Raw genomic sequence first — 27632 nt, 5'->3', positions numbered from 1 at the left:
GCAGGAGCGCCAGAATAAATGCAGGAGCTCCAGAATAAATGCAGGAGCTCCAGAATAAATGCAGGAGCACCAGAATAAATGCAGGAGCACCAGAATAAATGCAGGAGCGCCAGAATAAATGCAGGAGCGCCAGAATAAATGCAGGAGCACCAGAATAAATGCAGGAGCTCCAGAATAAATGCAGGAGCACCAGAATAAATGCAGGAGCACCAGAATAAATGCAGGAGCGCCAGAATAAATGCAGGAGCGCCAGAATAAATGCAGGAGCGCCAGAATAAATGCAGGAGCACCAGAATAAATGCGGGAGCGCCAGAATAAATGCAGGAGCGCCAGAATAAATGCAGGAGCACTAGAATAAATGCAGGAGCTCCAGAATAAATGTAGGAGCGCCAGAATAAATGCAGGAGCGCCAGAATAAATGCAGGAGCACTAGAATAAATGCAGGAGCTCCAGAATAAATGTAGGAGCGCCAGAATAAATGCAGGAGCGCCAGAATAAATGCAGGAGCACTAGAATAAATGCAGGAGCTCCAGAATAAATGTAGGAGCGCCAGAATAAATGCAGGAGCTCTATAATAAATGTAGGAGCTCCAGAATTAATGCAGGAGCGCCAGAATAATTGTAGGAGCGTCAGAATAAATGCAGAAGCGCCAGGATAAATGCAGGAGAGCCAGAATAAATGCAGGAGAGCCAGAATAAATGTAGGAGCGCCAGAATAAATGCAGGAGCACCAGAATAAATGCAGGAGCATTTCACACTTGCATTCGTTTAAGTATAAAGCATGTTGGGCGTGCTGTCCGGGGGGAGGGCTCTGAGCTCGAGGAGACACTCCAACTCGAGTTGTTCCTCTTATTAGGAAACAAAGAGGAGTTGGGATTCGAGCGAAGTATCTAGCCCGGCCCCAGAACGCTCCCCAAAAACGCTATGGGTTACAGGACAGCAGCCAGACAATGTGCAAGCCCCCCAAAATTTGCTGGTCTAAAAAATTTGGAGGGGTGCTGTTGAGTTAAAAGGTATGTGTTTCGGGAGGAAGCAGTTGCTGTGTTGATAGTGGTGCATAATGAATGTCTCCAGCAAGAGTGTCTGCTCCCACGGGAGACGGGCGTCCCGTAGGAGCGGTCACTGCGTTAGCAATGGTGCATAATAAGATGTGCATCTCCCGTAGGAGTGGTCACTGCACTAGCAGTAGTGTGTAATCAAGTGTGCGTCTCCCGTAGGAGCGGTTACTGCGCTTGCATTGGTGCATAATAATAAGGTGTATGTCTCCCGTGGGAGAAGTCACTGCGCTTGCAGTGGTGCTGTTATGGTTATTTAAGATGGAAAGGCTAGGGTTAACGCAACATTTAAAAATTATGACCCTTTTATGAATGGTGGTGGCAATTGAGCAGACAAACAACCAAATTATGCCAAAATGTTTATAATTTAAAACATATTTATTTTACAAAATGGATAACTGATAAACAAAGTATATACAAGATAAAGAAAACAAGAATAAATAAATGGTTGTAATAAAGGGGAGGAGGAACAAAAGTGGCGCCAAAGAAAAGAAAATAATATAACAAAACACAACTCTAACTAGAACCCACAATCTCTATATTATCTAATAAAAGAAAGAAAAAGAAAAGTCTTCAGCGTTTTCACGGCCTATCTAAACTACACTTCTAAATACAAACGTAAACAAAACTTACAATTAGTGGCGCACACTTCTAAACTAGTGTGTATAATACATTGGTATCTCCTACGTGTAGCAACATGTAGGTCACGTGACATCTACCCTGTTCCTCGAATCACATGGATGTCGTATATCTGGTAATCAGAGAGAAAACACAATTAGAACACTTTTAAAGATCGATTTCAGCACAAATGATTATAACACACATAACACAAGAAACTGTCACATAATCCAGCCATCCAGCAAAACACACAGTCAACCAACATAGCAAACACACAACAGTGAGCAAGCAAAAAGCAAAAATCAAGCTAGCTTTCGACTGCACCGGCTTCCTTTTAAAGTGGGGAAGTCTGCTTGTGATTGGACAATGATGACGTCATCGCAAACGGTAATGATGACTGGCATCTAGCTTAGCCAATAGGTAGATGAGCTGGGCGGACCTAAAGAAAATGATAGGTAGAGAAGGAGGGAGAGAGAAAAAAATACAAACAAACACAGGCACAGATACTGAGCTGTAACAGGTGCAAAATTGTGAGGTGTACGTCTTCCGTAGGAGCGGTCACTGCGCTAGCAGTGGTGCATGATAATAAGGTGTATGTCTCCTGTAGGAGTGGTCACTGCACTAGCAGTAGATTGAAATAAGGTGTGCATCCCCCGTAGAATCGGTCACTGCGCTTGCATAATGAGTCTGACAGTTGGAGCGGTAAGTACAATTGCAATAGTACAAAATGATAGGGTGTGCGACTCCTGTAGAGCCAGTCACTGAGCTTGCAATAATACGAAATGATAAGGTGTGTGAGTCCTGTAGGAGCGGTAACTGTGCTTGTAGTGGTGCATGATAAATAAGGTGTGCGTCTCTAGTGAGAGCGGTCACTGCGCTAGCAGTGGTGCATAATAATATGGTGTACGTCTCCCGTAGGAGCAGTCACTGCGCTTGCAGTAGTATGTAATAGGGTATGCGTCCCCAGTGGGAGTGGTCGCTGTGCGGCAGTAACCTTATAATAAAACTACTTGAAGGGGTTAATGACCAGGATTAGGAAAGGTTTAGGGGTTGAAATAGTAAAAAGAGGACAATGATGGAGCATTTCCACTGATTTTTCCATTTAATTTCTATGGAAAACTTAATTGATAGGATTAAGGGAACTTAAGGTACTTAAGGTTTTTTACATGTTAAGTACCTTGACGATGAATCTAAGGAATATAGTCTATACGTGGCCCAAGATCACGGGTGGAAGCAAAAGAGAAGAGAGGAGGGGCTGCCGGCGCAAGTGACGACAGCAGAGGCGGCCTCGCGCTGGAACTTGCATCAGGGCCTGAAAGAAAGTTGGGGACTAAAGCCGTTTGCGGAGGGATGCTCGTGCTACTGATGACCCTAGGATCACAGGTGGAAGGAATAGAGAAGAGTGGAGGCGCTGCCGGCGTTAGTGACGTCAGCAGAGGCGGCCTCGCGCTGGAACTTTCATTGGGGCCTGACAGAAAGTTGGGGGCTAGAGTCGTTTGCGGAGGCGTGCTCGCAATACTGATGGCCCTAGGATCACAGGTGGAAGGAAAAGAGAAGAGAGGAGGGGCTACCGACGTTAGTGACATATGCGGAGGCAGCCTCACGCTGGAACCTGCGTCAGGGCCTGAAGACAGTTGGGGGCTAGAGCCGTTTGCGGAGGCATGCTCGCGCTACTGATGGCCCTAGGATAATAACAATAATAATAATTCCTTACATTTATGTAGTGCTTTTCTGGGCACTCAAAGCGCTTTACACACAATGGGGGGATCTCCTCATCCACCACCAGTGTGCAGCATCCACCTGGATGACGCGACGGCAGCCATTTTGCGCCAGACCGCACACCACACACCAGCTGATTGGTGGAGAGGAGACCGCAATGATGGACAAAGGTCAGTGGGCAGATTTGGCCTGGATGCCGGGGTTAAACCCCTACTCTTTTTAAAGGACATCCTGGGATTTTTAATGACCACAGAGAGTCAGGACCTCGGTTTAACGTCTTATCCGAAAGACGGCGCTCACTGAGCAGTATAGCATCCCCGTCACTATACTGGGGCATTAGGACCCACACTGACCGCAGGTTGGGCGCCCCCTGCTGGCCTCACTAACACCACTTCCGGCAGCAACCTAGCTTTCCCATGTGGTCTCCCATCCAGGTACTGACCAGGCGCAGCCCTGCTTAGCTTCAGTGGGCAACCATGTGAGAGTTGCAGAGAGCTAGCTGCCGGCAATAGGATTACAGGTGGAAGGAAAAGATAAGAGGCTGCCGGCATTAGTGACGTCAGCAGAGGCGGCCTCATGCTGGAACTTGCGTCAGGGCCTGAAGAAAGTTGGGGGCTAGAGCCGTTGCAAAGGCATGCTCGCACTACTGATGGCCCTAGGATCACAGGTGGAAGGAAAAGAGAAGAGAGAAGGGGCTGCCGGCGTTAATGACATCAGCGGAGGCGGCCTCACACTGGAACTATGTCACGGCCTTAACAAACCTGGTTAACTGCAAGCGGCATGAGGGAAGAGTCCGCTTGTTAAGTGGTGACCTGTTGGTGACGTATGTAATACTGTTACTGGGTGAAAGCTGCCACTTATTTGAGTTGAGAAATTTATTCATTTATGATCACTTTTAATTCTTATCACACGATAAAGTTAATTTTATACTAAATCCTATTTGGGCTTGCTGCATAACGAATGCCAAAATCTTAACAATTTTAAAAAATGGATCACTTTCTGGCCATCAGATATGAGGTGTGGACATATGTATTGCGATCGTGATTTTCGAAGTATTAAATCACTTTGTTAACATTATAATTAACATTTCATGAGTCTCCCCGTGCAGTAAGTTGCGAAATTATTCGTTTATGATCAATTTTAATCATATTACACGTTAAGTTAGTTTATAAGAAGTCATAGTGTACATAACCATTTTTGGGCTTGCTGCATAACAAATACCAAACTTTAACAATTTATAAAAATTAATCACTTGCGTCATGTATGAGGCATAGACATAATATTGTGATCATGATTTTCGAAAGAAATAAATCGCTTTGTAAACTTTATAATTACCATTTCGTGAGTCTCCCCATGCAGTTCAATAGAGCGCTTGGACCCGGAAGCCGCTTCGCGTGACGTCACACTTACGAGCGGATAGGCTTGTTATTCCTAAATTTGGGGGGCCAAGAGCAGTGGCATTGCGGGCGCTACTAAGTGGAAATGTTTCATGCGTGGGGGATGGACGAGGCCGTTGCAGAGACATACTCACGCTGTCATGGCGAATTGGCCGATGGTGGAGCTTCGCCTGTAGAGCGGCGGCTAAGCACTCGCTTGATCTGGGCCGGTGGTTGCCAAACTGGGGAGCGGCTCAGGTTTGTTGCTGGTGTCTGGTAGAGCGGCGGCGTGGCGGGCCTAAGTTAAGACCGCGGATTTAGACCGCGTTGCTGATATGCTCTGCCAGGTGCTGATGCGCTAAACGTCGGCTTGGAGTTTGCAAGAGGAGCCGTGTCATCCTCATGGAAATTTGCTGTTTGGACAAGGTTACAGCGATTGGATGTGCCAATGCTGAAGTCGTGAGATGCTGCAGGTAAGACAGCTTTGGTATATTTAGGGGTTGTTCAAGAACTGATTTTTATGATGGGATAATTGTCAATAATGTATTCGATACTGAAACTTCTGCGCATGCTCCTCCTGAAATTTGTTTACAAAACATCACTTCAGAATGGGCTGTCCTCCATCATGCTGAGCGCTGTATGTGACTTATACAGCCGCACATATAATATATATTTGAAATGGTGTAAAACGTGTTCGCCAAACTCTCTTGTGCATTAATCCAGCATTTAATAATCATTTCTGAATGAGTCTGAGACACTGAAGTAGAGGAATGACAAACGCTTTAAACACAAGAATAAATCAGATTTAAACATGAAAAACAATTACTGTAAATCTAAATCATATTTGAAGACCTTTAATATAGATTTCACTGATAGTTGCAGTCTTAGTTCACTGTTTGAAAACTTTACCAGGTTGTGTCTGTCTGTGGGTGTCAACATTCAACATCACTTTCTGTGTGAACAGCCCTTAAATATTGCCAGATGTGGAGCCCAAATGTGCTGGGGTAATATTTTATTTATATTGATATGAACTTTTACAGATGATGTCGAGTCCTTGTTGAGTGTGTGTGTGTGTGTGTGTGTGTGTGTGTGTTTGCTGATGCGAGGGCTCGATCAATAAGGAGAGCTGATCAGGATGTGTGTGTTCATCACTGCTGTTGACATGAGCAGAAACAGCAGTCAGCATCTTCACAACACAAAGAGATGTGTGATTGTCCAACTGTGTGATGTGGACTATTGCTGTGTTTGTAGATTGTCTGGCTGTATGGTGACAGAGGAAGGCTGTGGTTTTCTGTCTTCAGCTCTGACTTCAAACCCCTCACACCTGAGAGAGCTGGATCTGAGCTACAATCATCCAGGAGATTCAGGAGTCAAGCTGCTCTCTGAACAACTGGAGGATCCAAACTACACACTGGACAAACTCAAGTATGTGGAGCAGCACTGCCTTTTTTATTGTGAATACAGATACTTTGATACTTCACTGCTCTTCTAGAGTCCAGATATGAATCAAAGCTGTTAAATATGTCAGTGCACTGGGGCAGTTCTCACATTAAGCGTGATATTATATCTCATATTAACACTGAACAGTTTCAGCTTTGTAGTTGAGCAGTGAAACTTGTTCTCTACATTTCTGCTGAAGAACTGTACAGTATCAGGTCAGAGATGTGTGTGTACTGTTCTCCAAATATGTCCTGTGTATACTTTAACAGCAAGTTAAACTCTCCCTCATTAACTTCACAGACACAGAATGTCCTTTATCACACTTTAATAAGGGCGGAGTAAAACTATAAACAGGAAGAAAATAAACAATATCAATTTACATTCACAATGTGGACATAACAAAGATGTTTCTGGCAAATATCTCACATATCTTGTAATCTGGCTCTTTTCTGCTTCTAAACTAACATGAACACAAAATATCAGGCAATAAAAGTGATCAGCAGACAGTGATGCTGGTTCTGATATTGTCCAGTGACAATCACATGTTGAACAAACTCAAATAAAGCAAATGACAAAAAACTCCTAAACTAATCCTTTATAACTGAAGTATTATGAACAATAAACAGAACACAAACCCACGAAGCTTCCAAAGGGCGAGGAGGACTGCAGATTGGTCTGGATTCACTGCTCTCCAACTTAGCAATGTTTGGAGATAATGAAGAGGCATTTGACAGAAGATGAAGATCTCCATCATATTTCAAGTCATTTAACACTGAATTCTGCTTTATTATTGTGCTGCGCTTTTGTCAATTGATCATTGAATGAATCCTTCAGTCTTTATATCTGTCTGTTTCTGTGTTTCCATTCTGTTTTCTGTTTCCACATCTGGGGGCTGTTCCAGAAAGCAGGTTATGTGACATACCCGGGTAAGTTTGAGAGTAAGTAGGTGGATAACCTCAACTTTGGTTCCAAAATCGGAGGTAACTTCTGGGTATGTTAAGTAGCCATAGCAACTTACTCTCTGAAGATAACCTGCTCCGGAGCAGGTTATGTTCAGAGAGTAAGTTGCTATGTTTCAGAGTTTGTCTGTTTTAGAGAGTTTACTGAGCATTGCATTCTCTTTTGATGGGAATATTTATGGAAGTGGACACACAGATACAAGTTTTTTCGTTGTGAGAGGGTTAGAGGTGCATAGTTTTTTTCATAACCAAATTCATAATGTTAATGTATTTAACAAACCTTTTTGAAATCAAATGTGACAAACCGCGGGTCTGCGCTTACCATAAAAAAAATTCAGTGCAGCTCTTTGTATTCGCGTCAGGGCATTTTAGGCAACTGTACAATGTGGCAGCATGACCACCTGTACAGTACGCCTGGCACTGAACTGTTTTTTTACACTTTTGTACAGTTCCTTGGTCATAAATCACTGCGTATCATTACACAGGTGATTCAGAGCACGGGAATAGCGTAGTGGACAGTGCGTCGATAAAAAACAACGGAGCGCACAACGCAGCCAGTTCGAATCTCACTTACAGACCTTGTGTTTTTTTCTCTCTTTCTGCACCCTCACATTTTTCTTTATAATATTATAAGTGGCAGCTTTGTCTTTTGTAGGAAAATATATCTTTAATTTAAGATGAGGACGTCGTTCTTATATATACATTCACGCACACACCTACATTTTTTAATATAATATTTTTTTCAGGGTTTCTAAATGCTATTGTGTGCATTAATTGCAGCCGATTTTAAAGCTCCATCAGTCACTAAAGGACACTGATAATATAAAATTTGTCCAAAGTATAAGTGTGCAGGTACAACCTTATTTTCTATCCTTAATCTTTTGGTGTTTCAATTATTAAACTCATTACTGCTTCCACTTACCAACTCATATGTGATGACCCCACCTCATCACTATGTTGAGGCTAAATGGCTGATTTTCAGGAAGTAGTGATTCAAGTGTATAACACAAATATAGTAATAAAAAAAAAAACTGTTAAGCAAATGTTGCTTAACACAATGTTTATTTTTATTATATTTGTATTATAAAATAGAATCATTACTGGGCACTACATTGTTACTTGCTGGAGGACAAAAGATACCCTTTTCTGCCTTATACGATGACACCCTACCTGCAGCCTGACCCAGAGGAAATCTCAGTGACCCAAGCAGACAAAACAGATGGAATTGTGCTAAAAATATATAATTAGTCAAAAAACTATGTTTAATCAAATAGTTTGGTCTGTTCATTTCTTAATTTCCTGAAATAAAATGAATGATTTTGTACACTGCTTTATACACGCACCTTTCAACGTGTAACATATTTTTCATATACATTTCTCACCTTAAGTTGATGCTCATGTGACTTTATCTTTGAAGATGGACCTTATACAGCTACTTTAGAATTTAAATATGCAGATAAAAGATTTTGTGATCCAAGAGTAATATTCAAATATGGAAAAGTGCAGAAAATTCTTACACTGCTTGTTAGTTGAGGCAGAAGGAACTTCGTCTGCATGCAAAATAAAAAGAACCTAAAGCTATCTGACAACAATCACTTACAACAGTGACAGAGTGTGGTTTAAGTCAAAAACTCAACCACTGAAAAGCCTTTATTATAGGACACAGCAGTTAGACAGGCCTCTTTCTATTAGCTGCATGTCAGAAAGAATATTCTAGAGTGTTAAATAAAGAGCTCCAGTAATTAAATTTTACCTTTTATGATAATGTTTCTGTGTTTAATGACTTTGGACAGAGTTCTAGCTCCAGAAAGATTACAATTTCTATAAGCCTTATTAGTCAATACACATATTGTGGCCTTAAGAAATTAATGGCAAGAAAAATAAATGCATGAATGGTTACACAACATACTCAAAAAGGATGTTAAAGAGTAGTTTAATTTATCATTACAATAAAATGGAGGGTGGCATGTGTAATTTAATGAACTAATAAATTTTCTTATTATTTATTTTTTATTTTCTTATCTATTTCTTATTCTATATTTCTTTCCTTCGTTGAAGCAGATGTGTAATCTCAGTGTTTAAAACTTCCAGCTTCGCCTCTGTAAAGTGCGTTGCCCTTTTTTTCTCACCGTGACTTTCTGAGGTGACTCGTGAATTCGGCGATCTACTGAAAATGCCTTCAGGTGTGTGCCGTGCACGCCCATTAACCCGCGGTTATCTTCAGGAGGTTGATTTAACTAACTCTTGTCACCTGTTTTGGAACCAACATACTCGCGGTAAGCAGGTTTTGGGTAAATCAACCGAGAGTTTAGGTTTTAGCAGATGGTAAATTAACCCAGCTTTCTGGAATACCCCCCTGTTTGCTACTAGCAATCACACATGAACACATTATTGCATCTAAAGACTTTACATTTTTGTGCACTAAGCTATGATTTCGTAAAATAAACAATGTATTAGATCATGAAATATGATTAATTTTTGTAAATTTATACAGTTATATAAAACTTCCATGTTTTTCATAGAAAGATTCCACAGCTGCTGGTATTTTTTCGGAAATTTAACAGATATTTTACACAATAAGAGTTTGTTAATTAACACTCTCTTGGTGTTGACAATGTTAACACTTTCAAAAGTGTTATTTTTAACACTTATAGTGGTTCCCATATAAACTCTGAGGGAGTGTTAATTTTAACTCCAAGGTAGTTAAATCTACTATCTAAAATTTGCAGTGCACAAAAGAAAACTTGACTGGTGAGCTGCAGAAAACGCAACATCTTCAGTTATTGTTATCACTGAAAATGCACTGTGTACCCTCTTTCCTCGATAAGACCTAGCACTTTAATATAGAACGACAAATGACCATGTGACAATCTTGGCAACATTTAAAAAGACAAAAAAAAAAAAAAACATTGTTCATTGCCTTTCCTTTTTCCCCATCCAGATGAAGCTCCAAACATAATTATAACAGATGGATTAATGGTAACAAATATTCAACTTTTCTATGCCACAAGTTTTTTTTTTTTTTTTTTTTTTTTTTTTTTACAAAACTATAAATATTCCTTTTAAAATTATGACATTTAATCTCTTTTAAACCCATTGAACAACACTTTTTCAATTACAACTATATTGTAACACTTTTTTACTGCACTTCAAATGTTGTTTACACACAGACTTTTCTATTCTTACAGACTTGCATGTACCACTAAAACAATAAAAATTAAAACAATCATGCAATTTTTTTACTAAATGCAAAAATTACACAAAAAAAAATGTACATAAATCCACAAAAAACAAACCTGAAAACAATTGCCCTTAAAAACGAAAAACTACACATTGTCAACGGTTACTTATCCCCTTGGCACAAACCTATTTGACTTAAGCAAATGAAAAAAAAAAATAAATAAAAATAAACATTTACCAGATAGTAACCATTCACTTTATTCTCCAACTACGAAAGTAAATGGCTATATGGTTCTAACATTTTAAATATTATTTTCTCTTTAACAGAAAAAATTATAATAAAGATTTAGAACCACTTAAGAGTAATTAAACAATAATGAATAAATAAATAAATAAAAACTTAACAACAATTTTCTGTTTTGCTGAATGATCCTTTAAAAGCTACTCACCGGTCTCTTGCAGCACACTGAAAACTGTTATGCTTTTGCACGTCAAACTCAACGACTCTGCTGTTGTGGTTGGCCTCCTGCAGCAAGGCCGTAAAATAACGCACATTGCTCGATTTTCCTTGTAGCACTTCAGACACGTCATGTACGCAACCCCCTACTTCCAAACACTTTCTCTTTGACTCAGCCATTACTCTGTGGAACATACGAACACACATCATATCTTGCCCATATCCCTCCATTGCCAGCACGTTATTCTTATAGGTCGCCATTTGCAATGACTTCTTCAGCTAAACTACAACATGCACCATTGCAAATAATTCTGTACTATACAACTACATGCCATTTTACACTGTACGCTGCTCCTATACAACGGCTGGATAAACCAGCGGTTTAGAATTTCACTTAGCTACACATATCTCGTAAAACAGGAAGGAACAGCAAGGAACACGGCAACATCCATTAATTACACGTTCACAACAAGGTCCCAAACATTGTTGTTTCAAATATACATTACACAACATTTTGCCACCACCGAAACAAGACTTATAGTATAAAAACATACCGCACTAAGGTCTCCTAATGTTGCCGATGTTGTACTTTCTTCTCCTCAAGTCCAACGACGATCGAAACTCCCAATGCCAACCGCAACTTCAAACACTTATAGCTTTACCAGGATCGTTCAAAGCCACCATCGCGCCCTCCTATTGGCTCACCACATATACGCGTCGACGTCCGCGTCTGCGCATCTTCTTCTTTAGGTTTTAACGGCAGCTGGCATCCTGTTTGTTGTGTTACTACTCCCTTTTGTACTATTTTTCGTTTACTCTATATTCTTTTTTCCAATCCAGTTTCCCTTAGGAAATTCATATATTCATAATATATATATATATATATATATATATATATATATATATATATATATATATATATATATATATATATAAAATAAACAACCCCTTTTATAGTTGAATGGCATTAATTTGTTTTTAAACCTACAGGGTAATTCACATATTTTACAATCTAAAGCATAATATAAGAACTTTTTCTTTGAAAAAACAACACATGGTGTTTTTATCTCTGTCAGTGTTCTTTTAATATGTTTAATCCTTTCTGTGCAAATCATATAGTCAATGCCACATGCACTGTAATGTGTTTTATATTGACAGTTCATTTTGACATAAAAATAGCTAAATGTTCATGACATTTAAAGAGTTGCATTTTTGCTGGAGGAAGCTTTATATATGAGGCAAGGAGCCCCGAGGAGCAATCAGATAAGTAGAAATATAGAGGACTAAAGCCCACTTAAAATAGGCCTAGGCCATAGCTACTATTATTTTCTTTTTGCACTTCACAGCACAAAAGGTAAAAATAGCCTACTTCAAGAACCAATACATATAATAACATGTACACATTGACACAAAATACATCATTTATTTGATGTAGTTACTATCAAAAACTTAAATTATACCAAAAAATCGTCTTGCATAGGGCTGTCAAATGATTAAAATGTTTAATCAGAATTTTCAGTGGATTGATCAGGATTATTCACTATTTGCAACTACACCTGAATCGTAACCATTTTTTTTCTGAAATGCATACCAAAAGATAAAAAATAGGACACAGATACATAATTTTCATATTATGTCTGTTTATCAAAACAGCCAAACAATTGTGATTTAAATCAAGCTGAAACATTCTACACACCGTAATATTAGTTTTTGCTATGTCCCACCGCTTCCTCTGGCATTCCTCTTAACCAGGATGTACAATTTACAGTATTCAATTGAACAGTAAGCAATAAATGTAGTAAAATCATAACAGTGGCCTACCACATTTTTATCACGCACAGTTTGAGTCATCTGTTGGAAAAAATAACTGTTGTGTTTGTGTGGAAAAAATATTTTCAATAAACTTTTGAATCAAACCAAAAGAACAATCTTTTACCTTTATCTCCATTCTTTAATCCAGTTGCCCAAGCAAGCCTAACTACTATAACATGTTGCACTGAAACTGGTCTTTTTGTTTGCACATAACTTTTCAAATCTACTGAGCTTTCTCATCTTTCAGCCAGTTGCTGAGGCAAACTAACTTGTTCACATTTTCCTCCAACTGCAACCCAGTACTGGGAAACATCCATACACTCTCATCCACACATATTACAACAGACAATTTAGCTTACCTTATTCACTTATAACGCATGTCTTTGGACTCCCAGAAAGCGCCACCTTTTGGTCAAAAGTGCTTGGCCCCTTAATTGCTGCTTGCAGCTATATTATCATTACTGATTGTATAAGCAAAATATCAAACATTAGAGAAGTCAATAATGCTGAGTGATGAAAAGATGATGCAGACCATGACATGAGCTTTAAATGGATGAGTTATCCGGCTCTGTTTTCAATGGTTAATGATGAGTCTCTGTTACTGCGCTGTGTCGCCACACCCTCAGCCCCTGGAACGACCCCTCATTCCTGCAGGCCGGTGTGCCTCTGGGACAGGCGTCCAGTCACGTTGTTGTCTCAACAGATGCTTCCAGCACAGGCTGGGGAGCCGTGTGTCGCGGGCATGCAGCTGCGGGCCTGTGGGTAGGTGCCCAGCTGCATTGGCATATCAATCGCCTAGAGCTGTTGGCAGTGTTCCTTGCTCTCTGCCGTTTTTCTCTGGTGCTGGAGCAGCAACACGTGCTGGTCAGGACGGACAGTATGGCGGCGGCAGCGTATATCAACCGCATGGGGGGTATGCGCTCTCGCCGCATGTCTCTGCTCGCCCGCCGTCTGCTCCTCTGGAGTCACCCGCGGCTGAAGTCGCTGCGCGCCATTCACATCCCAGGTATGCTCAACCGTGCAGCCGATGTGCTCTCACAGCAGCAGATTCACTCTGGAGAATGGAGACTCCACCCCGAGTCTGTCCAGCTGATATGGGCACGATTCGGGGAGGCCCAGATCGATCTGTTTGCTTCCCCCGAGAACGCTCATTGCCAGTTGTTTTATTCCCTGACCGAGGGCTCTCTCGGCACGGATACACTGGCCCACAACTGGCCTCTGTATACGTTTCCCCCAGTGAGCCTGATCGTGCAGTAACTGTGCAAGGTCAGAGAGGACGAGGAACAGGTTCTGTTAGTTGCGCCCCTCTGGCCCAACCGGACCGGAAGAGGAGCTCTCCCTCCTCGCGACGACCCTCCCATGGCAGATCCTTTTGAGAGAGGACCTACTTTCTCAGGGACAAGGCACCGTCTAGCACCCTCGCCCCGATCTCTGGAACCTCTATGTGTGGTCCATAGACGCGAGGAAGACTTAGGTAACCTGCCGCCCGCGGTGGTCATTACCATCACTCAGGCTAGAGCCCCCTCCACGAGGCGCGCCTACGCCCTGAAGTGGAGTCTATTCACTGAATGGTGTGTCTCTCGCAGAGAAGACCCCCGATCTTGCCAGATCAATGTTGTGCTCTCTTTCCTTCAAGAGAAGCTGGATAGCAGGCTGTCGCCCTCCACTCTCAAGGTTTACGTAACCGCCATCTCCGCTCACCATGATGCAGTGGCTGGCGGCACCATGGGAAAGCATAACCTCATCATCCGGTTTCTTAGAGGCGCCAGGCGAATTAATCCAACTCGCCCCCCCTCTCCTGCCCTCTTGGGATCTCGCCCTCGTTCTCACGAGCTTGCGATTTGATCCCTTTGAGCAGCTCGACTCAGTATCCTTAAGATTTCTGTACCTGAAGACTCTGCTGGTCGCGTTGGCCTCCATTAAGAGGCTCGGGGACCTGGAGGCATTTTCGCGTGGTTACCTCAAGGGTTTTAGGGACCTTTGGTGATTGAGGAAACAACTCGGTGGGTGTTGTAGCACGCTTGCGGTGCCTTTTTTCCCTAACACGGGAGAGATGTGCACCCTCCTGTCTGTCAGTAAAGTTCTCCATTCGGTGAGCCCTGCAGATTCCTCCGAGGCCCCCAGCACTGACTCAGTGGAGGAGTCACTCGCTGGCCCACTACGTTAGGTCTGCCCGCTGGTCAGCCCGCGTTTTTGGGTACAGGTGCCTGCTATGGCCGATCCCCGCTGGTGATCCCCATATGCTTTTCCGCCACGGTTAAGTTCCCCCCCCTGGGTGGACCCGTGCCTTCTCTATCCGCTAACCACCTTCTTATGTGCACTCCCCCTTCTCAGGGTTAGTCCATATGTAACTCCATTTGTCTCCCTATTGGGTGCGGATGGTCTCCGCAGCGTCCTCCCTACTGGGATGGCACGCTTCCCAACGTACTGTCGTATATTCCTAGAAATTATTAAGACGCTAGCGACTTCCAAAAAAATATACCTATTCCGTAAAGCTTCTTTTGAAGTGGGGATAAGTTAGGGCCAAGGGCACGTTGGAGGACCGCGCCTCCCATGATTTGGGTGCGTCACGCTTGCCTGACTGCCCTCTCATGGTGGGTGTTGGTAAGGTGCAATTATGGCATTATGGCGCTTTCAATGGGCTCCCATACGTGGATTTAGAACATTAAATCCACTTATAGTGCTGAAGTTCCCCCCGAAGGGGAACGTTCGAGGTTACTAAAGTAACCTTTCGTTCCCCGAGGAGGGAAACGGAAGCACTATACTCCATCGCCATAATGACTGTCCCTTAGCTGTTAAAAGTCTCTTCAGCTTAAAAAGGATAGCGTTTGCTGGCGCCAGGTGTGCTTATATGCTCAGTTAATTGGCGATGCAGCACACCTGCGCAAGCTTGCGCTGCCAATTCATTGGTTTCATTGGCCCGTTCAATACTCTTTCAGACGAGCAGCTTCTGAACTGAATCCTCCCATACGTGAATTCAGAACATCAAATCCACTTATAGTGCTTCCGTTCCCCTCCTCGGGAAACGAAGGGTTACTTTAGTAACCTCGAACGTTCTCTTGCAACAGAAACATTTAGTCAATCAGAACACATCGAAAATAAAAACACTATCATCAGCTGACATTACAGAAACAGCACTATTTTAGCTATTCAGCTCTGCCCTTATATTTGAAGCCTCTCTAAATGTTTGTGTTATGGGTTTAGTACAGTAAATTCATGCATTTTGTTTCTTATGCTGCAGAAATTCAATACAAAAAATGAACGACCATCCCAGAGTAGCTTTAAAAAAAAATTTACAGTTTACTGTATGTAAAAAAAAAATACAGACACAGAATTGCTGCAGTACAGACTTTATATGCAAAAGAATATTACTGCAAGATATACAAACAGAAAAAGCATTTACATTAAAAAAAACTAAGTAATTTTCAATTCTGCCTGGTCTTCTGCATTTGCCTGACTTATTCTTCTCTGGCTCGGCCTGGTAATGGTGGCCTGGTAATGGTCAACATAGATAATTTCATGTGGGACTATTCAATTTGAATCCTGTGTGGCTTAGGTTGAGTGGATGACCTTTTGTGTCTGATCAGAGGAACTCTTGAGTCTTAGAATTACCCTGGATGTTTGGATTTAGATTTGGAGTAAGTTGTAAATGCATCAGAGGATGTATCGATGAAAGTATGTGTTGTTTAATTCTGGATGACTATTAGGGCTTGTGCATTTGTGTTCATATTCTGGTCTTTGGTCCGCTGTTTAGTTTTTCGTATATTTCCTTTTCTCCTTGCAGGACCGTCAATACTACTGATGATGAGAAACGTCAACTGATACTGACGAACCGTCTTCAAAACCGAATAGCTTGATGAATACAAGGATGAAGCCCATTATGAGTAGAAGGTGGAAGAGCCCTTAGCTTGGGGACTGGAATTTTAAGGTTCCAGCATGTCCAAGAAAGGGCGAAGAAACTCTGTAACCTAAGTAGGGAGCACGAGTCATTACTTCCACTTTCTTTAGTGACCTCACTGGTTGACCTGGAGCGGATTAATTCACTTCGGTCAAAAACAGGGGACTGAAGGAGTTAGAGTTCTACCTTCAAATTCATCTCAACAAATCAATGTTAATCCTTTTTCTCAACATCCTGTTTCTCATCACTTTTTACTAAATATAATTATTTAATTAATTTTTATTAAATTTAATTATTAATTATAGAACTTTGACTTGATTTATCTAATGTATACGTTCACACTGCTTAATGTAAGAATGTTCAGTGTCCTTGTTTCTCTGTTTGCTTATTTTAATTTTGTTTTCAGGAGACACAAAAACCAGGTCATAGGCCATGGAGATCACTCTCTCTCTGTCCCTCTGAACAAAGTATCGATGCAGAGGAGAAGAAAAACACCTGTTCTAGTTGTCCTGATATTGTCTACAGTAATTTACCTGTTTGATTCATCTGTTTTGATTGTAATTCTTATTAAAGTAATTCCTTTTGTATGGAGATAGACACTGTGTGTAGTACGGATATTGTAGCAGACTGTTGATGGAACCAGTTTCATAACACAGCTGAACGTACAAGAAACATTCATTCATTTTCTTGTTGGCTTGGTCCCTTGCCTCAGCGGAATTAACCACCAACTTATCCAGCAAGTTTTTACGCAGCGGATGCCCTTCCAGCTGCAACCCATCTGTGGGAAACATCCACAGTCACATTCACACCCACACTTATACACTACAGTCTATTTAGCCAATCCTGTACCACATGTCTTTGGACTGTAGGGGAAACCAGAACACCCGGAGGAAACCCACGCAAAGGCAGGGAGAACATGCAAACTCCACACAGAAACACCAACTGAGCCGAGGTTCTAACCAGCGACCTTCTTGCTGTGAGACGACAGCACTACCTGCTGCCCCACTGCCTCACCGTACAAGAAACATCCTTGAGATTTTAACACAGATGGTCTCTTGTGTCTTTTGTGACCCTGATTTAGCTTTTCACAGGTCGGAGATCAGCTCTTAATAACTTAGGGTCGACCTAACCCCCAGGAACCATGTCGCTATCCATATCTGGAGTTAGATACAAATCTTTCTTAACGCACGCATTGAGGCCATCCATATCTGGAGCTAGATACAATACTTCATTGACACGAGCATTTAGAATTGTCTATTTTTGCTGTAACCAATGAGAACTGTTTACCTGGATCCCACCCTTTCTGGACTTGTGTAGAGTATAATTACTGCATTGTTGTACTGTAAGTCAGAGCGGCCTAGGAACTCATTGCAAATGTTGAGCTGGCTTCTGCTGATGAAACTGCAAACTATCTTCAGTAAACTTCATTTATTTATTTGAATCTTTGACTCCGGCTCTTCTTCATCTGACAGACTGGTCATTCTTTGGGTTAAACTGTATACCATCCCTACCGTAGTAAACTAGAACTTAAAAATAAAGATCCTTTACTAATAAAAGATGCAACACAGGACAATTGAATGGGCTTTCTAAACTTGAGGCCCTGCTATTCTGCAAACTAACCATCCTGGAGCTTCACCTTATTTGATGTGCGGTGTCTTCCCAGTGATTTGTTTCTCATTCAGAGAGTCAGACAGAGAACATCATGCAAAACAACACTAGCTACATGAATACACTGGAGAGTGTGGAGAGTGGAAGAAACGCGACACATTTACAACCCCACCAACAACCCCAGTGTAGGAGTGTTGGAAAAGAGTATAGCGTCCCTCAGCCTTTTTAAACATTATTCAGACATGAAAAATCCTGTGCATATGAAAAATGTTGTGCTCCATTCATATCATGTGTGCAACTTCTTGTCCATGTGTTTCTCAAGCTGCGGCGATTGAGTGAAACTCTGTGGACACTGATCAGATCTGTACGGTTTCTCTCCAGTGTGAATCCTCTTCTGTTTTTAGATGTGTTAACCAATAAAACTTCTTGTAACAGTGTGAATCGTCTGGTGCAGTTTCAAATTTGGAGCTGTAAGAAAAGTCTTCTCACACTCAAACACATATACTCTTTCACACCAGTGTGGATCTTCATGTGTTCATTAAGGTTTGCTGATCGGTTGAAACTCTTCCCACACTGAGTACATGTGAATGGTTTCTGTCCAGTGTGAGTCTCATGTGTTTAATAAGGTCTGAGGAGTTGCTGAAACTCATCCCACACCGAAGCTGCGGTCATACTAGAGTTTAAGCATGCGAAATTCTGTTGTTTGATTTCTCTATAGTGTGGATCCTCATGTGTAGATTAAGGTATGATGATTTGCTAAAACTCTTCCCACACTGAGTGCATATGAATGGTTTCTCTCCAGTGTGGATCCTCATGTGTTTATTAAGGTTTGACGAGCGGTTGAAACACTTACCACACTGAGTGCATGTGTATGGTTTCTCTCCAGTGTGGATTATCATGTGTAGATTAAGGTATGATGATTGGCTGAAACTCTTCCCACACTGAGGGCATATGAATGGTTTCTCTCCAGTGTGGATCTTCATGTGTTTATTAAGGTTTGATGATAGGCTGAAACTCTTCCCACACTGAGTGCATGTGAATGGTTTCTGTCCAGTGTGGATTATCGTGTGTAGATTAAGGTATGATGATTGGCTGAAACTCTTCCCACACTGAGGGCATATAAATGGTTTCTCTCCAGTGTGGATCCTCATGTGTTTATCAAGGTTTGATGATAGGCTGAAACTCTTACCACACTGAGTGCATGTGAATGGTTTCTCTCCAGTGTGGATCCTCATGTGTCGATGAAAATTTGATGAAAAGTTAAAACTCTTCCCACACTGAGGGCATATGAATGGTTTCTCTCCAGTGTGGATCCTCATGTGTTTATTAAGGTTTGATGATAGGCTGAAACTCTTCCCACACTGAGTGCAAGTAAATGGTTTCTCTCCAGTGTGGATCCTCATGTGTAGATTAAGGGATGATAATAGGCTGAAACTCTTCCCACACTGAGTGCATGTGAATGGTTTCCCTCCAGTGTGGATCCTCATGTGAATCTTAAGTTTGTTTTTGTTTGCCAAACTCTTTCCACACTGAGTGCAGGTGAAACAATTCTTGTCTCTCCTTTTCAAAATACCATCAGTCTGTAAATTAGTTTTTTCCTCAATTTTGACAGGATGTTCCTCCTCTTTACTCCCCTCATTCTGTTCAATTAGGTCTGAAAAATATTTTAAAAAAAAACATTCGTTTTCATTAAGTCTATAAAACTCTGCATGAAAATCTTCATCAAAAGCTGAAAAGTGAAAAGACACTGGAAACATTGGCTATGCACACTGTAATTTTGATGCACATTAAATGTAAAATTAATCAGGTCATATTTTGTTCTATCCATTAATGTGTACACATTTAAGCAGATTTAATACAATTAATGTTTATTTAGTGCTTTTACAATGTAAAATGTGTCAAAGCCGCTTAACATAGAAGTTATAGTTAATTGAATCTGTCAGTCCAGTTTTCAGAGTTTCTTACATAATTGATCATAAAAGTAATTTTGTTCATATTGATAAGACAGATTTGGAAGCTGTAAATGACCTGTTTTTATTCGTATTTATTCATAATTACAACAAAATGTTTTTCTAAAATGTGTAAAGTAGACCAGGGCTCAAAATTAACCTTTTTGCTTATTAGCACCAGTGCTCCTAATTTAAAAAATGTAGGCGCATCAACCAAAATTTTGTCGCACCCACCAATTATAAGCACCGTTACCACAAGTTTTATACAAACAAATTTATTGCATTTGAAATCAACACGAATCAAACTAACAAGCAAAAAAATATATGCATGCATGAGGAAAATATGTCTCAACGAAATTCCATTATCACAAAAAAATACCATAAATGAGGGACCAAAAGATACTCAGACCACTCACCAGCCCTTCACGCACTGCTTGACACAACTGAATCTGTTAACGCTTGCTGTGCTGTTCTCACGGGTGCTGTCTGATACTGCACTGATTTTGACATATACTGTACCTTATTATATGCATACGTCATGTTAATAGCAATACCGGTCTTTTCATGAGCAGCGATATTAGTTTAATCAGTGCAAGCCCGCTTGCGATGGTTTAATCTAAATTTACAAAATATACAGTAGTACATAAAATGTGGTCTAAAAATATATTTAATGTGTAGTCTAAAAATATACATACAATAAAAAATTATAAACCAGAGTTGTGCAGATAAAGAACAGTATATAGTGCAAAAAGGCTTGTGCACATGATGATTATGATAAAGTGACAGTTTCATAATATATGTGAATGTAGTATGATGTGTCTAACTGGTAGACCAATGTTACATAAAGTGACCAGTGCAGATGAATGTGTGCATGTGTGTTTGTTTTCATGTGTGTCAGAGTCCAAAAATGCATGTGGAGGGAGAGGGGAGTGGTGGCAGAGTTGGGAGAGGGTTCAGCTTCCTGACAGCCTGATGGATGAAGCTGTCTTGCAGTCTGTTGGTCCTGGCCTGGAGACTTCGCATTCTCCACCCTGATGGCAGCAGACTGAAGAAGCTATGCATTGGGTAAGTGAGGTCTGCTGTTATGCAGAGGGCTTTTCGGGTGAGACGGGTGCTGTAAATGTCCTGGAGGAAGGGTAGAGGGACACCAATGATCTTCTCAGCTGTTCTCACTATGCGCTGAAGAGTTTTCCTGCAGGATGCATTGCAGGCTCCAAACCACACAGTGATGCAGCTGGTCAGGATGCTCTCAATTGTGCCTCTGTAGAAGGTCTGCATGATTGAGGCTGGTGCTCTTGCTTATTTAAGTTTGTGGAGGAAGTAGCTGTGATTTTTTGTCCAGGAGAGATCCTCAGTGATTTGTACGCCCAGGAACTTAGTGCTGCTCACATGCTCCACAGACGCACTGTTAATGGTCATTGAAGCATGCAGAGTGTGCACTTTCTTGAAGTCAATAACTATCTCCTTTGTCTTTTCCACATTTAAGAAGAGATTGTTGTCTCTGCACCACTCGGCCAGATGGCTCACCTTGCTTCTGTAGTTTTTCTAATCGTTTTTGTTGATGAGACCTACCACAGTTGTGTCATCCGCAAACATCATGAAAAGATTGGAGTTGTGAGATGGTGCACAGTCATGAATCAGAAAAGTGAAGAGGATAGGGCTCAGCATCCCTGAGAGGCCCCAGTGTTTAGAGTGATGGTGCTGGATGTGTTACTGTCGGCCAGTACTGCTTGTGGTCTTCCGCTGAGAAAATCCAGCAGCTAGTTACACAGAGAGGTGTTACTCTGACAGCTGGACCAGTTTTTGAGTGAGCTGTTGGGGGATGATAGTGTTAATTGCTGAACTGAAGTCTATGAACAGCATTCGGATGTAGGAGTCTGTTTTGTCCAGATGTGTGAGCGCTGAGTGAAGTGCAGTGGAGATGGCGTCATCAGTCGAGTGGTAGGACCGATATGTAAACTGAAAGGGGTCCAAGGAGGGGGCAGGACAGACTTAATATGCTGCATCACAAGCTGGAAGCTCCTCTCTGTGTGGTGTAAACAAAGACCAGTGTGTTATTGCCCATGTTGGAAAGTCTGTGTGTTGGTGTATTTTTGGAAACACACTTTTTAGGTCTGCATGGTTAAAGTCCCCAGCCAGGATGAGAAAAGCATCTGGGTGGGCTGTAGGCTGCTCACTGATGTGCAGGTACAGGTCTTTCAGTGCCTCAGTCATGTTGTTGGCATTGGAGCTGGGAGGGATGTAAACAGAAAAAAGCAGTATGGCTGTTTATTCCCTCTGTAGATAAAACGGCTGGCACTTTAAAACCATAAACTTCACCAGTGGCAAGCAGTTTTTGCAGACTACAATGGTATCACGACTGGAACCGCAATGTCCAGAACATAGTCACTGAGCCAAGTTTCTGTAAACACAAATGCACAACAGTTTTTTACAGTCTTTTAAGATGAACGAAGTAGACGGCTATAGTCCAGTTTGTTGTCTAGCAAGCGTACGTTCGCTAGAATGATGAAGGGAATAGCAGGTTTGTGTGGGTTAGTCGCTAGCCTAGTTCAGATCCCCCAACGCTTGCCCCTCTTCTGCTTTCTCTTGCCTCCATTGTGGGCGAGGTGTTGAAGTGGGGGTCAGAGGATGAGTAGGCCTCTGGAGCAAACGGAGATTTTGCAGCTCCTCCGTGTCTGCGAAGTTTAACTTGTAAAGTTTGGTTCTGCCGATGTCGAGCAAAAATGTATGACTATATGTGCGCTTAAGCACAGATAAACGCAGCGAGGACGTACATGACAAAGAACACAAAAACACTGTCTTGTCGGGAAAGAGAGGACCCGCAGCGTGTGCACGTGCCTTCATCTTAGAAAAAGCAAGAGTGGAAGTGGAAGAGTGGTTAACACCAGAGTGGATGCAGCGAAAGAGCGAGTGACTGGTCTGGAGTCTGTGTTGGGTGGATACTCTGACTCTCTTACTACGCTGGAAAAAGAGTTTAGTATCTTTAAAAAAGAAGCTGGCTCTGCTGAGACCAAAGCGAAGATCTTGAGGAGAGGTCTCCCCGCTCAAATCACTATACGCAGCAAACCAGTGGACGACAAGGAACTGCCATGCGCCTTTGTAATTAAATGCCACTACTTTTCTGAACAAGAGGATATTTTGAAGAAAGCCATTGAAATGAAGGCAATCACGACAGTACACTGGGCTGTCAAAGACAATACAAATGTTAATGTCAATCTCCGGTTAACTTTTAAATTACCACTATAGCGTGTTCGTTGTTATTTCTAGCTCTCAAGTATGTTTTGTCAATAATGGTGTAGCTTCGTATTAAAACATCAAGAGCTGTTCAAATAGTTTTGTTTTATATGTAAGATCCCACATGGTAAGCTAGTTAAGAGTGGGAGTAGCTGGAAGTGTGAGCAAGTTTACATGCAAGGTTTCAATGTTGTGTTGTTTCGTGTTTATAAGTGTTTGTGTGATCACCCCATTTTTTTTCTTTTTTCTCTTTTTTTTCCTCTCTCCCCCACACATCTCCCTACATACAAAACCCACAGATTCCTTTTAGATGCTTCTGATACATGTTTTCGACAGCCCTCCATAAAATGGGTAAAGTGAAGACAAACTTTACCAGTTGGAATGTGTGGGGGCTAAATCACCCAGTGAAACAAAACAAGGTGTTCGCACATCTTAATAAGTAAAAATCCGATATTGTATATTCACAGGAGACACATCTGTTGAAAAAAAACTATTCTAAACATAATAGAGGAGGCTATACACAAATATATCATTCTAATTTTAACAGCAAAAGTAGGGGCGTTGCTGTTCTCATACATAAGAATGTACAGTTTGTTTTGGAGTCAAATGTGTTGGATAAAAATGGCAGACACATAGTAATCCAAGGTTAACTTTTTAACATGTCTGTGGTCCTGGCCAATGTGTATGCTTCTAATTGGGACAATGAAAAATCTTTCAGAGATTTATTTTCAATTTTGCCTAGTCTCGACACAATTTAATTTTAGGAGGCGATTTAAATTGTGTTTTGCACCCAATTTTGGACCGATCTAGCTCTTCGAGTAATACATTAAGTTAGCCAGCACAATGTATCAACTCCTTTCTTCAGACATATAATGTAAGTGACCCCTGGAGATTTAAATATCAATCTTCCAAGCAATTTTTCCTCTATTCACCAGTGCATCAAACCTATTCCAGGATTGACCATTTTCTCCTGGACAAGCAGTTACTTCCCTTAATGTCAGAAGTAGAGTATGGTAGTATTGTTATTTCGGACTATTGTCCAGTCTCACTAAAGCTATGTTTTCCAGGCAATGTAATCCTTCAACGTACATGGCGGTTTAACTCAAGACTCTTGGCAGACGATGATTTTGTAAAATTTATTGATGCTCAAATTGATTTCTTCCTTAAGACAAAGGAATCCCCAGAGATAAGTTATAGCATCCTATGGGATACTCAGAAACATATATACGAGGACAAATTTTAGATTAAGCTAGTGCAATTAAAATTTAAATAGTGAAAGTCAAAACGGCTTACAGAGATTATAAATAAAATTAATACAATTGATCAGCTACACTCAACATCACCTTCCGAAGAGCTCCATTAGAAAAGACTCCTTCTGCAAGCAGAATATGACTCCCTGACAGATGAAAATGCAGAGGATCTCCACATAAGATTCACGCCAGATTCATTGTGAACAAGGGAAATAAGCTGGCAGGTTATTGTGTTACCAACTGAAACAATCCTCAGCAGCTGGTTTTATAGCAGCAGTTAGTAAGGATGATGGCAGTATTATTACTGATCAACAGAGAATTAATGATCAATTAAAAAACTTAAATAAAACTGTTTACAGCTCTGAGGTAAACGAGATTGAACGTGAGAGCTTTTTTTATTATTTAGAATAACCATGCCTTTGTGATTTAGATTAGTTGGCATTAGAAGGAAATTTAACACCTTCTGTAATTGAAAATGCAATCAAAAAATTGAAAACTGGAAAAGCACCAGACCCCAATGGCTTCCCGTCCGAGTTTTATACGAAGTTTAACAGCCCTGTTAACAGCCAAGCTAACAGCCCTGTTGTGCAAGGTATTTGCTGAAGCTCTTGTTTCGGAATCACTCTTTCCTTAGATGCCCATAAGGCATTTGATAGAATAGAGTAGATCTATTTTTTTACAGTGCTTAAAAAAATTGGTTTTGATCCTGGATTCTGTTCCTTGGTTAAAATTTTATATTCCAGGCCCCAAGCATCGATTCAAACAAATAATATTATTTCTAAAGGCTTTCCACTCTCTAGAAGAACGAGACAGGGCTACCCTCTGTTCTTTGACATTGCCATTGAACCTCTTGCAACTGTATTAAGGAACTCAGATGGCTTGCAAGGAATTTTCAGAGAGGGACATAAACAAAAGCTCCTGCTATATACGGATGATCTTCTTTTTCTGTCAAATCCAGATACATGTATTCCAAAAGCTCTTACAATAATTTCAGAATTTGGAAATGCTTCTGGATACAAAGTAAACCTAGCAAAGAGTCTCCTTTTCCCTATCAATGATAGAGCACAGCAAATGTCCTTCCAATCCTTTACATTTTCAGTAAGTCCTGATAAATTTGTATAGTGAGTGTGACACGCAAATATAAGGATTTGTTCAATAATAATTTTAAAACGGCATTAGTGCCCAAGGACGTTTTTAGTGCTCAAGGACACCTTACAAACAGTAGGAGAACAAAAAAAGCAACAACCTTAAGAAGGTAGAGAAAATGGGAGACTAATAATACATAAAATAATTACAAAAGACACGAGAACAAGCAACAAGAAAGAAACTCATTCCTGTCTTTCAATGAGTGCTTATGTGCATTTAGGAGAACTAGGAAGCACACTCAGGGCTGCAAGATGGATTTAATTTAGTATTCTTATTATTAAAATATATCTGAATGAGGATCAAATGACTGAGTTGGTCTTTGAGAATAAAAATTAACCTGTTTGTTCTTGCAGATCTTCCTGTTTGACTGTGAATGTTTCTTCAATCTTCACATCTTCACTCTCCTCTTTAATAAACGCCATCTTTATAACAGTGTGGAGATCAGTCGCTTCAGCAGGAGTTTTTCTCTGAGTTTGGACACTTTATCCTGTTTAAAATGAACAAAACAATAAACAGAAACAAAATAACTTCTCTTTAACACTTGCTTCAACAGTTTCTTTATACGAGAGTCATTAACAAACAAAAATCAGATATGTCTGATCAAGAAACAATAGCCACTGATCACCTGATTAAAACTAGTACTCCATTTCTTATATATAGTGATGTATATTTATTATGGAATGACATAGTGCTATTCAATCAATTAAACTTTCATTAAAACACTTAATTCACACTTTTACTTTATTCAAGTATCTTCTTAATTGTTTTGTTTGTTTTATTTATCTTATTGTCTGTTTATAGCACTTTTTTGCACAAGACAAATTTCCTCTCTGGAACAAAAGGTTTATCCTATCTTTATTCAAAAAATAGACCTCATTACTGTAAGTTTTAGTAAATAGTACTACTTTGTATAAGGGTTAAAATAATATTGTCAACAGGTACATAATTTAGCACTGAATGAAAACACTGAAACTTTAATCAATCGCTTTATATAAGGCTAAACGCTTCAAAACAAACCTTTCTCCAGTTGAATCACAGCGCGAGAGCGGCGCAGGCTTATGACGTCACAAGTCACGCCAAAATAAAAGTCTTTTTTTTTTTACTTTTTTGCCACTTACTCTTAGTCATGAGTCATGACTTATTATATATAGTTTTTCTCTGCGTTCGGACACTTTTAACAAATTAACAAAGCAATTAACAAAGCAATAAAAATGTCCTGTTTAAAATAAATAAAACTATGAACAGAAACAAAATAACTTCTCTTCAACAGTTTCTTTATATGAAAGTAATTAACAAAAAGAAATCCGGTAAGTCTGAGCAAGAAACAACAGCCACAAATGAGCTGATTAATACTAGTACTCCATTTCTTATATGTAGTGATGTATACTTAGAATAAAGTGAAATTATGCTATTTAATAAAGTAAACCTTCATTAAGACACTTAATACACGTACGTTGTTCAAAAGTCCTCTTTACTTTGAGTAAGATAGTATTACGTTGTATAAAGGGTTAAAATAATATTGTCAACAGCAGGTACATCATGTAGTATTGGATGAAAAACCTGAAACTTTAATCAATCGCTTTATATATCTGTGTAAAAGCTTTAAAACAAACCTTTCTCCAGTAGAATAACTTTTTTCTATTAATGCTTAAACTGACAAGTCAAGCACATCATAACAAAGTCAGACAGATCTTTAAAAAGAGCAATAATTTACATAGTCATAAGAAAAAATATCTAAAATCACATACAAATAATACCATTAGACAGAAAGAGAAAAATATTAATAGATTTAGAATAATAATACTAATACTAAAATTAATAAATTAAACAAACAAAATTAAATTAATGAAATTACAATGACGCTTAATCAAATAACCGTAAGGAAAGCAAAATTGAGCATCTTCTTTAAATACATCTGCATAATATTTTAGG

The 27632-nt window shown here is 40.3% G+C and overlaps 2 protein-coding genes across 6 annotated transcripts in view; one reads left to right on the top strand and one right to left on the bottom strand.

The window, feature by feature from the left end:
• Nucleotides 1–27632, top strand: part of znf1046 (zinc finger protein 1046) — a 659651-nt gene that overhangs the window by 616582 nt on the left and 15437 nt on the right. The window lies entirely within an intron of this gene.
• Nucleotides 16917–26747, bottom strand: LOC110439481 (uncharacterized). Of its 5 annotated transcripts, XR_012402243.1 has the most exons (4): nucleotides 26718–26747; nucleotides 26038–26187; nucleotides 22390–22471; nucleotides 20335–22300 (listed from the first exon to the last, which is right to left on the bottom strand). XR_012402243.1 is itself a non-coding variant. In XM_073947835.1 (3 exons), the coding sequence occupies exons 2-3, from the start codon at nucleotides 26120–26122 to the stop codon at nucleotides 18802–18804; spliced, it is 1059 nt and encodes a 352-aa protein (XP_073803936.1). In that variant the 5' UTR covers nucleotides 26123–26187; nucleotides 26718–26747; the 3' UTR covers nucleotides 16917–18801. The 5 variants fall into 5 exon arrangements, 2 of the variants coding, with proteins under 2 accessions (XP_073803936.1, XP_068076899.1); XM_073947835.1 differs by lacking the exons at nucleotides 20335–22300; nucleotides 22390–22471 and adding an exon at nucleotides 16917–19775; XR_012402242.1 differs by lacking the exon at nucleotides 22390–22471 and having other exon boundaries at nucleotides 19973–22300.

This window comes from Danio rerio, chromosome 4 (genome assembly GCF_049306965.1).
Source record: "Danio rerio strain Tuebingen ecotype United States chromosome 4, GRCz12tu, whole genome shotgun sequence".
Classification (NCBI taxonomy): Eukaryota; Metazoa; Chordata; class Actinopteri; order Cypriniformes; family Danionidae; genus Danio; species Danio rerio.
Note: the sequence above shows the minus strand (reverse complement) of the source record. Positions and strands in the feature narration are given on the sequence as shown.